We start from the raw sequence: 13112 nt of genomic DNA on the forward strand, positions 1-13112 counted from the left end.
TGTGTGTGCCTGGAATCCCCCGGTGGAAGAGAAGCAAGTATGCACACCAGCTGCAACTCACTGACAGTGTGCTCACCAGTACACTTCCCAGCTCATCGGTGAGCTTGTCGTACAGTCATTGTGCAGCCTCCTTGAGTTGAAAATGGCGTCTAAACAGCTAGTCCAGCAAGTCAAAACCATCTTTGTACACCCTCCTACGCCGTTGCTCTTGTCAAATCACCCGCGTTCCGTGGTATGTGTGCTTAAGGGGATAATTAAAGTGTTGTTGAAGGAGCCACCAAATGGTTGTGATGTTTGTCGAAATGAGAAAGTCCCACTAAAGCAATTTTTTTTTAATGACGTGCATTCAAGGGACTTGCAATGATTTTGATAAGCATATTGTAGAACAGATCTGTACATGTGGTCTTTGTGGATATTCCGAGACAAAATTGAGAGCTGTGCATGGACCCTGTAATTAAAAATACTTTTTAATATATATTTTTTATGTAATGTATATAATACATAATAATATATAATATAATATATATTTACTATTAAATATTTTTTATTAAAAGACATCAGTGGGCAGAAGAGCCAGCTTTGAAGCTCGCCTTGTCTGCCCAACGTCGCCTCGTCTGCCCAACGTCGTCAGGGTAGGGGATGCGCGGAGAGGTGTGTCACCCTAATGGGTTGCAAGCTGCTGCAAGCAGTGATTATCAAAAAATATTTTTAAATTACAGGGTCCATGCACAGCTTTAGAATTTGGCTCGGAATACCCACAAACAACTCCTCTACAGATCTGTATGCCTGCATTATGCACATCGAAATCATTTTAGGGGCCCTTTCAGCGTGCTTCTTTTATTTTTTGGAGCAACATTTCACACAAGTGTTCCTGTTTGAACAGTCAAACGCAAAATGCCGTGCTTGCAATACCATCAACAGTAAATAACATATCTCGACAAGTGCTGCAGAAATTGCGGCACAAGGCTGCTCCTTCCGTTCCTCTTCACTAGATACTTCTTCCTCGTATGCCACCTCCAGCAATTCTTCATCTGGAGAGATGCCGTCTATGCAAAGTCATTCCACAAGACACCACTGCTTAGTGGACAGTTTCAGCACACATGTATTGTACTGGGGTGAAGTGCAGTTACCCAGTACTGAGTCACAAGAGAAGAAAATACAAGGTACATAACATGAGGTTGCATTTGCTACCTCCAGGAGTTTAGGCATTCATATTCAAAAGTAAAAAAAAAATCACAATGAGGTGATTAATGTACACAAGTTGTAAGCTGTACATATCAAATGGTTGAAAATTCACCTACCAGCTGGTGAGCGCACCTCTGCCTGCTGCAGGCCGCTCGTTCCAGCCACCTTCCCGACGGACACGCGGGGCTCGTACTGCAAGAGGCACAACGCCGCACGTTCATGCACGAGTGTCTCGAAGTTCATTCTGTGGGCACATTGCTCACAGAACATGGCTCTGAGGTTCACACAAGAACCCTTCATGATCAGCAAACATGAAACTATCTGTAACGCCACCGTGGCTTATCACATACCTGGGAGGTTGTGAACATAGGCGGCGCCACGCCTTGCGCGCTCACCGGCTACCGCAGCTTCACAACGCGGCCTGACAGCCCCGGCAGCCTGCCGCCTCCAGTGCGCCTGTGATAGGATGTGGAGAGGCATGATCAAGGACCATTCGACAGACCGATGTTGACACGCTCACCTTCCTGCGGCCAAAAACTCAGCCTCCTCCTTACAGCGGCTGGCCCACACCTGCCAAGTGTGGCACCAGAGGGGCACAGTTTTAACGGCCGGGCCCATCTCGTTGAGGAGGTCCGCCAGCTTGCACCATAACTCGCGCTTGCGAGCCGCCGTGTACATTGCGGAAAGGGGTGAAGCTGGCTGTGCCAGAGCCGGGTGCTCCTCCAAGAACTCCAGCATGAAAAGATACTGTGTGCGGGACACCCAGACTGACCCCTTAACCAACGCCATTTTGAATGATAACGGTTAATCGTGCAAATTCCCTGGCCTTTTTTTTCCGGCATCGGTCAGGGAATTAAATAAGGAAATAATGGGGAATTTACAACTTGGGTTAACAGAGCATATACGCGTGCTATCGATGACTTGGGTTCACACAGCAGACCATAGATGTGCGCTGTATTCCAACAACTTATTGCAAGGTTACGAAGCAGCAAGGCGGTTGGTGTGCACCTAATTGTTTTTCTTGTCGTTGTTCGTTCTTAACTTACGCACTTACATACAATGCAGATCATACAGCCATACAACCTTATTTTGCCCCACGCGTTACTCTGCACGGTCGTCTTGTATTTCCCAAGCAAAGCAGAACCACAGATCACACACTTGCCCCTAAGAGCATCTTTGGTCCATTTTTGTCATCGATAGCAAGCACCAAAAAAGAACACACCACAATAAGTTGTCTTATCGTTCGAACCCAGCGCTGCTTGTTACTTCATCTCTGCGTACTCATAACATTCTCTGTCTTCAATCAGATTTTTCTGCACACTAAAAACATCCGCAAAGTGCTTTTCTTTTAAACGACGCAAAAAAACCAGGAACTACTTGAGGAATCAGCTGTTTTCTAGCAGGCTGCCATGTTCACGCTTTTCCGCCGTCAGCGCGCCCTCGCGGCAGCAAAAGTGACAGAAGAGCATACTTAATTGGAAACTGAGGACGCTTCTTGTCTTGCTTTATGTTGTCGAGTTTGAAACATTGTTTGTTAGCAAAATAGAACATCGTTCATTTTATTCACGGCGTGCAAAACATTAGCATACGGCCACTTATTGTGCAAATAAATGCTTCTGGGGCAAAGCCCTTCTACTAGCCACTGTGACCTCTCTGCTAATTGGTTGATTCCGCGGTCAGCGTCTCGCGGTGTCATCTTGACATCACAGTCTCAAAATTGAGACAAAAATTGAGAGCCACTGGTAATCGCACCTCTGTAGTCTAGTCTAGAGTAGGCTTCCACCTCTCACAATCAAGGGCCCTTCATGTTCCAAATTATCGTTGGCGTGGTCAGAGTCACGTGCATTGCCATCTTCGGTAGCTGTGGATATTACTGATTTTCCACAGGTACAGTGTGAGACACGCATCTATGATGAGGTCATCAAGGGCCATTATGTCGTCAGTTTTTCTTTTCAAAGCAGCTTCAGCATTCTCTGCAGGACAATCACTTTGTGCAGATATTTCTTCAAAAGCACGTACTGTGCTCTTGCGGCCTGCTGCTTCTGAACAATTGTCTTTTCTTTGCCAGTGCACATTATACCCATTCATCGAGTGGCAAAGCAGATCTTGCAGACTGTGGCTTGCAAGCTTTCCTGCGATTACAGCTGCTTTCCTAAATTTTTGGTGGCTTGAAAGAACTCTCGCGTCCTGCTGTTTTTTCCACATGTACCGCTGCCATTTCATTGTGCTCACAATCCAAGAGCACTGTTACGGTTAGTGCACGCAGTTTCGACGATCACCAGTTGCTGCAAAGGCTTCCTTCCATCAAGCTTGCGATGTCCAGAGCAGTGTGTCACTGCAAAGATGTGACAGCATGGAAGCAGCATTGCATTCGTGAACCCACGGGAGCAGTCATTTGCAGCAGAGCTTTCCATGCCACTGACCTTTGCCACCTGCTCATACTCGAAATTCACGCACACACTCGATGAGAGATGCAGCTGCCGCTCCACATGCCTGAATGCGTATTGTGTCAAAAGCTCACAGTACAGCACGTGAGCTTCATCATTGCTTGAAGTGACGTGCCGTTTTGGAAACATTGGTGGTACTTTGTGCGTCACCTTTTTGTTGAGTGTAAAAATGTGAAGAATATGCACAAAATTTTCCAATGAGGTGAATCGCTCAACAGTGCTCTTGAGCTTTGCATTAATGGGCTCTGCATGACCGTCTGTTGAATTCATAAAATTTGCACATGACCACTTGATGCCCATGATCCATTCCTCACAAATGGGATGGCAATATGAGCATCTAGGTGGACATACTCTTCTTCACTCTGCGCATGGACCATGCTCTGAAGTAGATCCAGGGCTGTCTTCTCCTGGACCAGCCTTGAAATCTTTTTTCATGCTTATCTCCCTTCTGAATGTTTGAAGAGTGTGGAAGAAACATATGTGAAATGAAGGCTTGGCAAAGACTAGTAGCCATTTGACGCTGTTTGAGGTCTTTATTTGACATAGTTACCCTAATGGACTCTCAGTTTTTGGTGAGCTCTGAATGTCTTAAGCCATTCCAGAGTTTCACTATCTTCTGTGGCTAAAAGACCGACTGCCACAACCTCACTTTGGCCATTGCCATCTTTAGTAATCACTAGAAAGCAGGCCATCCTATTCTGGCAAGTGGTCCCACTCGGCAAGAGCGACCACTTGCCATGCGACTACGCTGCCTCTCAGCGACAGTTTGTAGTCTTGAGTAAAACTTATTTGCACTTTATTTCATATCTGATATCCAAACTGAGTGTAGCATGACAGAATAATTAATAGTATAAACCTGCTCTAGTGCCTTACTGGCGATGCAGGTACCGAATAAAAAAAATTAAAACCTGAATGTTGTCAAGCGGCTACAATGAAGTTACACAGCTGTGAGATATCAAAGTAGCTATGAATCCATAGCTACTTTTTAGTCTCACAGCTGCAGTCATGTGTGCGTCGTCAATCTTGACTCGTGTTGGTAAGAAGCTGCCACTTCGCGCTCTTGCGGACATCCTGAATTTTCTGCAACAGGATCGTTGGCAGCTTTCTGATTGTTTCCTGTGTTCAGATGCCTATCTTTGAGCCCCAGGAGGTCAATGTTTCTGCAAAAAGTCAAGGAGAAAAACAAAAAAACAATGAGGAAAAGTCATATCCACAATTATGGATACAGCTCAGAAGTCTAGGAAGAATTGCCTCGGTCAAAGCTTTCAGATCTAATACAAAGACTTGTTCCGAATTCTTGTATTCGAGAAGAAGCATGTATACCATCTTTAGAATGGCGAAGTGACCTTCTTCTTGGCTGCCTCCAAGGATCCCCATGAGTATGATTTCGGTCAGTCTTTCCGCATGGTACTTCTTTGGGACTGATAGAACTTCTGAGAAGATCCGCTTCCATGGCGACTTGTCCCGTTGCATTTCTGCGAAGTGAGCATGCGAGACCATTAGTTCCCCTGCGTAGTTCATCAGGACTAAGAAGGCATTGTGCAGGTATGCCAAATAGGTGGCATCAGCTTTTTCGGAAATGGTTGTTGAAATAGTAGAACTATTTCATCAGTGGCTACGGACACGACTAACCCTATGTGTTCTGACGGGGTGCTAGTTTCATCAGAGACTTCTCGCCATATTGTAGCAGGGTCCCTCGCAGTTAACTTCCGCGTTTTCTTATCGAGCAAGTCCCATGCTTCGTCTGTTTTGATCCCCCAAGCTGTGTAGGCCGCTTGTATGTGCTTGGAGTGGATCGCTCCTTCCAGTATGACATATCTGAAGCCGTCATTGTAACTCGACTCAACGACTAGTGGTTTGAGTCCCGCAGGCTCTGCAGTAGGCTCTGCCCGCTTCTTCATCTGTGTCCTCCATGATCAGAAGGCAAGTTAATCCTTCATCTTCATACGTGGGTTGTTCCTCCATTTCCTCACCCTCTTCGTCACGAGGCTGTATTCCAAATCTTATTTTCATTTCTGCTGCAAGCTGAAGTTCCCGGGCCCTTTCGGCGGTGTGCGTTATTTCAGATCCGGCTGAAGACTTGGTAGTGGGGTCACTTGCTGATGAGCCTTCCTCCATTTCATATCGCTCGCCATTTGAAAGCAAAATGCATGTATAGTCATGTTGGAGTGATTCTTCCCTTTCTTGCCAGCTTTCTTAATCCCAGTGAGGGCAGGTTTTCTTTGCGTTTCTTACTAAAAACTCGGTATATGCGTGAACCTTTGATTAAAGATCGGTGTATCTCCATACTTAGAAAGATAAACAAGGTGCCTCTGCTTTTCAGATTCGCATTACTTCTCAGGAACCAATTTCCTTCTAGGAGCACTCCCTTCTCTAGCACTCTGTGCACATCGCATTCAGTGTTCACCTTCTCTATGACCAGTAGATTGGTCTTGTCAGTTGCCTCTCTGACATGATGAGGACCTCTGAAAACTACTCCCGAAACCATCCTGATGGGTTTCTTTTGAGAGTCTTCCCTTTTGTGCACTACATGATAGATAGGAAAGACGGCAATGGCAGAATGTACCCCACTTACAAGGACCACATCCAATGCATGGGGGCCTCCAGGTCTAGAGTAGAAGTTCATTACTCTATAACATGTGTGTCCGGCCTTTATTCTTGTCAGCAGGTTGTACATCTCTCTCTCTGTTTTGAGCAAGGGCATACCAAGGATGTGAGTGAGGGGCTTCTGTGAAGTCGGCTGAATCAGAGGCCTGAATCACAGTGTCTACTACTGTGGACTCAGACTGAACAAGAAAACTGGGCCAGGGGTCATACTGTTTCACCATCTGAGCTATATCAATATAATTAGAGGCTAATGTTGCATACCAACATTAAGGGCCACCTTCTCAGGAGTAAGCTGTTTTCTTGAGAGGACACCATCTTTGTGGTAGTCCTTGGGGACTGGCTTTCCACCGAACGTACGTTCGGCTAGCCCCTCAAAGCCCCATAATGCTTTGGCCATGTCTTTCGCGACTAGGGCTGGCTTTGAAGGCTGAAATATTTTTTCTGCCTTCATGTTGCTGGTCAGACCTATTGCCATTGACGCCCACTGTGAATGCCAGCAGTGCACCGCTCAGTATGTTGGAAGCTGCTTAATACACGACGCGGATACGTGTCATGCCTGTACAGCCAGTGTGATCGGCTTGCAGAGATCTGTTTCAAGCGTATTCACATAGCGGATTATGTAACAGCCGCGTTGTAGCGGCATTCATGGCAGACGGAGAGCCGCATTGGAATCGAAAGTACAACAAACAACGTATCCCCCCCCGAACTCTACAGCTGGTGTACTCGAGTCCTAGGGGCATGTTTCAAGAACAAGAAGCGATATCAAGAGAATATATGAACGCATATTATCGTGGCATACGCCACTGCTGCAGCTGCGGATTAGGCCCCCCAAAAAAATCAGATTTAGTTCAATTCCTTAACTAGATGTTACAGAGTCCAGCCACTTAGCGCAATACTGGCGATACTGATGCGACCTGCAGAAGAATCAACTGACACTGGATGGCCGGGGAACCTGAAATATTACGTGGACGTCATGCGACGCAACGTCAGGGGATAATGCGGTCCTACAATGTCAGAACAAAGGACCCTGACGATGAAATGTCTTCGATAGTGTATATTGCCTATCAGGTAGTAGGCCCCAAAAGAATATCTCGAGTTGATTGAAAAAAGCATTCCGCTGGTGGAACATAATTCAGTAGTTTCACCCTGACAACGTGACGTCGCAAAATTCTATCAGTGGAATGTTTTACTCGGAGAGCATTTCTCTTCTGGTTCCACCTAGTCACCTTTATGACAGCTCCACGGCAGTCTGTGGCCAGACATCTGGCTGGAATTTCTCACTGGGAAAGAACAGCCAACACAATCTTCACATCTTATTGATACCTTGATATGCTTCCTTCCTGGATAATCCATGCATTCATTTGCTGGCTCGAGAAATAACCCGCCCAGTCCCCACGGGAGAGCTGTTCAGCCCAGACAATCATTATAGCGCGGCCCACTTTAAGTGACGAGATTCTTCTAATTTGTTCATGTTTTGAAACTGATTGTTGCTGTCATTTTGCCTACTTTTATATAAATCCTACACCATCCTATCCCTTTCTGTTAGCAAGTGGTGACAGTTGTTACATTTGCTCACGCTGTGTATATTCTTTGTCGCTGGAATCTTACATTAAATTTTTTTTTCGGGGTCACTTGCTGAAAGGGTGCTTTGGCACACACAAGAGGGCGCCGTAGCCAAGCACGGTGGGAGGAAACACCCCGCCCGCTTGTTTGTGGCAAGGCCTAGCATTTAGCTTATGTTTAAATATTGCATTTGTTTACCCTTAGCAATGCGAGAGCACTGTATATCCCATTAGCACAAAAGCTGCCATCTGAGACGTGAAATTTGGAGGATGTCAGAATGCTGGTGTACGATGTCGTAACATGTGTAACCAAACCTGTAGTCATGAACGATTGTTTTTTCTGGGGGGTGCATGATAAATGACGTGAGAGCATTAAAGGCTCTAATCTCCAGAAAATCCGGAGTTGGTGTTGAGTGAAAAATCATGGGCATGTGTGTCTAAGGTGGTCCCCAGAGAGCAACCTAGGAAGCAGGTGGGTCACCTAGGGCACAGCTTTCAGCATCATCACAATCTGCCCAACGTAGCAGGTGGCATCTAAATTAGTGACTGGTCGCTCAGGAAGAGCAACCTACGCTGCGCAGGGCCCACAGCTGAGAGCACCTGCCATCGGAGGGTAGTGGTGCATCACTCAACCGCTGCATCACTGCACCAGAATGGGTATGAGGACTCTCGGGGATCTATAAATCTAGTGAGTGACCTTCTGGAGATATGAGAATTGACTCACTGTGCTATCGTGTCATACCCTCAAGGCGGAGCTGTAGTGTCCCCTGCAATTTTGATTCAGATTCGTAACCAATCTAAAAGCATTAGTTTACTACAAATTCATGCTTCAAGTAAATATGGCTTGGACTTTGCATTTCTCATGCTGTCAATAGTACTCATAATGGGCAGGTGCAGTACATCCATGACTATGCTCTGATTATTTGACTCGGCTTCCTGACCATTATAATGCCACAAACATGGCCGAGCAAGCAGACCAATAGTAAAAATGGGTTAGCATTTGAGGATATGTCCGTTTTCTCAATGTGGGTAAAATACATGATTCACTTGTCCTCTATGGCTGGACTCTGGAAAGGAGCCGGCTGCAATTCTTTTCAACTGAAGGACTGTTCTAAGAATGTTTATTTTATTCTCTCAGTCTGCAGTAAGCATTGCAGTCTGATGTGTTCTTACTGAATTAACACTTTAGGAAAAGCTGTGCACCTGTTGGGCGGTAGGAATGAATGCTTCCCACCATTCTACTTCTGGGAATTTCAGTTGGAAAAATGAAATTTTCACTGTGAATGCTTGAGACCATTTCTTTTGGAATTATCACATAAGTGGTTTCCTAGAACCCCTAGAAAAAATACGCACGTGGAAGAGTTGTGTGTTCGATATGCAAACGTGCACTGCCAGGTCGCAGTGCTGCAGTGCTGTCAACACGCCACAGTAGGCGACGTTCTCAGCTTCTTAAACTTGAAGCTTCTGTTGTCGGTAAGCATAGAGGATTCGTACAATGGCCGATTATGTTTTTGGCTCGTTCCATAGTAATGACTATGTAGGTGCACTCTTTCCAAGACATTTTTAATTGCTTTATGCTCAGGCTTCAGTGTATTAACTCAAAAAATGCAACAAAATGAATAGTTAGTGGCACTCCTACCAAGATACAACAAATTTGCACAGTGCTACTGTGGTGTTGGCCATCTTAGTACGGAGAGGCAAGTCTGTGCTGCTGTCCCAAGGCCAAGAACAAGACCAAGACGCTTTATTTGACGGACACAGCATATATATACACAAGATGATGTCACGAGACAAGAATACATGACAATCCACAAAACCGAAACGAAGTGAAACAAGCACAGGAAACACATAAACCACAATACAACATACTCCCTTCCTTGGGGAAAAAGATTCAAAGATACATTAAAAATTGACACACAAACAAGAAAACACACTCCCTTGGGAAAAAAGATTCACAGCTTTTTTAAAATTGACACAAACAAGAAACCACAAACTGTCTCCCTGTACACACTAAGAAATGTACATGTAAGCACACAAGTCACTTTGGCACAAAGTGCCCGAGCCACAAAGGCTCACGAAGAGGCTTCTTTGGCCGCTGTGCGGGTTCCAGATGGGGACTTTCAGACTGCAGGCCTGGAGAAAAGTCCCTGGAGTTCCCTGGAGAAAAGTCGGTGCGGTCACCTGGTTGCTTGAAGGAGGGGTGGTGAGAGTTCTGGCTGTCACCACTCTGGACACTGGCAGGCACAGACCACTGTTAAAAAAAATTGCACTATTGTGTATTGTGAAGATTCAGTATCACTACACACTGAAGGATCACCACACACTGAAGGATCATCCACTGAAGGGAGTGACGCATGTTCTGCGAAGATTCGCAGAGGACGTTCACGACTTATGTACTGTCTAGACATCGTAGAACTATGAGTGTAGACTTGAGTTGTAGATGCAGTTGGATGGCTCCTGGTGTCGTATGCAGACAGCATCAAAAACAAGTCTAACTCTTCCGGTTCTTGGAAACTGGATTGTTGACTCTTGGCAAGCTTTGATGCATTCCACACCTTTCCATTGTAAACGAAATGTCCTTGTTTTGCAATGATTTGTGGTTTGGAGAAGGCTCTGTCAGTTTTGAAATGGATTATGGGTTTGCTAACTCTCACATGACCTCCAACATGAACTGGTGGAGGCTTTGCAGCATGCCTCCTGTGTGTATATTCCTTAGTGTATGTTTGCTTCTGTGTCACCCTCTCACTGAGCTTCTGAATAGCTTAAACAAAAATGGATTACGATGTAACAAAGGCACTACAGAAGAAAATCCAGTGATGTCTAGTCGAGTTCTATGGGACCAACCATGGAGTAATACTGACCGAGCTATGCCTGTAGTAGCATGTGGAGTTGAACGGTAGATGCCCGAGTACTCATGCACAGCAGTTTTAAGTGGACGCTTTTCCAAAGATGCATTTGAACATAGGATTTGAGGGTGTGGTTGAAATGTTCGACTTGGCCATTGGCCTGGGGGTAGTACCTGGATGAATGACTCAGTTTGATACCTCTGGTGCTGAGGAATGTATAGAATTCTTTGGACATGAATTGTGGCCCCTGGTCTGAAATGACCTCAGGATTACCCTCATGGGCCAAAACTTCAAGAAGGAAATCAGTAATGAGTGTGGTTGTGATTTGTGAGGTGAACTTCACCTCAGGCCACTTGGAATATAGCCCCCTTATGTAATTGCATACCGGCAGTCGGCAGGGGCTTTTTCAAAAAGACCAATTATGTCTATAGCCACTTTTTGCCATGGCGGCTCTGGATAAGGGTCTGGTTGTAAAGGAGCTACAGAAGTCTTCATGGTTTTGTCCGCTTCTATGCACATAGAACAGTTCTTAATAGCATTTTCAATTTGCCTGTGTTTGTCAAATGTTTTAGGGGAATCCCCCAAGGTGGAGTAGATTTGTAATAAGGGAGTAATTACTCATTGGCATCCACCTGAGCGCAGCCATACGGCTACAAAGGAAAGCTGTACAGCTTTCTCAGAAACTTCGTAGTTAAAGAAAAATTCGTCCTGGTCCGGGGTTCGAACCCAGGACCACCGCTACACCGGAGCAGTCGCTCTACCAATTCAGCTAACCAGGACGGCAAGCTTATGGTAGGACGAGAGCGAATTGATCAATAACTCGAAGTGGGAACTGTGTTTGTCAAATGTTTTAGGGGAATCCCCCAAGGTGGAGTAGATTTGTAATAAGGGAGTAATTACTCATTGGCATCCACCCGAGCGCAGCCATACGGCTACAAAGGAAAGCTGTACAGCTTTCTCAGAAACTTCGTAGTTAAAGAAAAATGAGTAATGAGTAATTACTCCCTTATTTCAATTTGCCTGTCTATCGCAGGCCACCAAAACTTTTCCCTGAGACGTGCCTTAGTGCGGACAATCCCTTGTGGGCCTCATGAGCCATAGCAATGAACTGATCAATCAATGAAATGGGAACTAAAATTCGATCAGCTCGATGCAAAAGACCATCAATGATAGAGAGTTCAGCTCTTAAACGGAAAAAAGGTTGAAGTTCCGAAGGCAACTTATTGGCAATCGGCCAGTTGGAAAGGACATACTGTTGCACTTTCTGTAGACAAGCGTGTCCTATGAGGGCTGTCTTAAACTCCTGACCTGTGATACAAGCTGGTTCAATGTAAGCGATTACTTCTTCTCTGTCATCTGACTCACTGTCAGGAACTAGCACTGGCAGTCGAGAAAGTGCATCGGCCACTTCGTTGTTAGATCCTTTGTAGTGCTGAACGTCAAAGTTATAGCACAATGATCTATTGTACCATCTTGCAATTCGAAGCGGTCTTCGACCGGTGCCCTGTCCTGAAAGCAATGAAACCAAAGCTTGATGGTCCATTTTCAATGTGAATGGACGACCCCATAAGTAGGCATGCCATCGTTCACATGCCCAAAGACGTGAGTGGTTCTCTTCGGCCGCAGACGGGTTCATGCGAAAGCAGCGACAACGGGGCAAAATAAGCTGTTAAAGAAACAGCATGTGCCTGGTTCAGAAACTACCAGTAAAAATTGATAATAAAAGCGATTCATTGTAATATACTGTTCATGTTAGCGGCGAAGTCAAGTTCCTTTGTAGGCAATTTCAAATTGAGCTTTTGATGAGGCCACATATTTTTATAGCAAGACAAAAAGTGCACGGTCAGCAGAATCTTTTATTTTGGTCCACAAGGCATGTGTGAAATAGAAGGGGAAGTAAAAATACTCATCATCAGCATCCTTATATCTGTCGTGCAGTGCAACGTGCTGCGCAGTGTTGATGACAATGAAGAAAGTGAGAAACCCTAAAAACAACAATAAGAACAACATCATAGCACAAAGCGATAACCGTATTTACTTTAATACACCCGCATCAGTACGCCAAAAGCTGATTAAGTGGATCATACTTGAACGGCTCGTTCGTTCCGAACAACGGCTTTATTATAATGAAAACAGCATGGCGCAGTGGCTAGCACATTTTCATTTGAGCTGGGGCCATTTGAAAAGAAACTGCCACGCGCGGATGCTGAGGATATTCGTTTTTGTGTGTGGCCAGCAATCACACCAACAAGCCTTATTTATAAGCTGCGATAAATTAAAAGTGCACGTCGTCATAAAAACAAGTCGTCCTGCTGTGGACTTTGGTAATTTGAATTCTGATGTTTCGCGAAAACATCACTTGGCACGGCTTACTGTTCCAGCGCCTATAACGTTCAACTTCAACACCCGACTCCCCTTTCCTGAAGTATGACGCAAAATATCCTTTTTGACAGAGACAGCTAGCA

The 13112-nt window shown here is 45.3% G+C and overlaps 1 protein-coding gene across 5 annotated transcripts in view; it reads left to right on the plus strand.

Annotated features, from left to right (window-relative positions):
• The window catches only part of LOC149347193 (uncharacterized), a 93660-nt gene that overhangs the window by 3113 nt on the left and 77435 nt on the right, over positions 1 to 13112 (plus strand). For 3 of the 5 annotated variants that reach the window (XM_089586928.1, XM_089586929.1, XM_089586931.1), the window contains exon 5: positions 1 to 13112. This exon is cut by the window's right edge and continues 19032 nt beyond it. Coding sequence is in view for 1 of the 5 variants with exons in the window: in XM_089586932.1 (XP_089443058.1) it covers positions 40 to 98 (59 nt within the window). In the remaining 4 variants the exon portion in view is untranslated. The other 2 variants (XM_089586930.1, XM_089586932.1) reach the window with 2 other exon arrangements.

This window comes from Amblyomma mixtum, chromosome 4 (genome assembly GCF_055824585.1).
Source record: "Amblyomma mixtum isolate Tamu chromosome 4, ASM5582458v1, whole genome shotgun sequence".
Classification (NCBI taxonomy): domain Eukaryota; kingdom Metazoa; phylum Arthropoda; class Arachnida; order Ixodida; family Ixodidae; genus Amblyomma; species Amblyomma mixtum.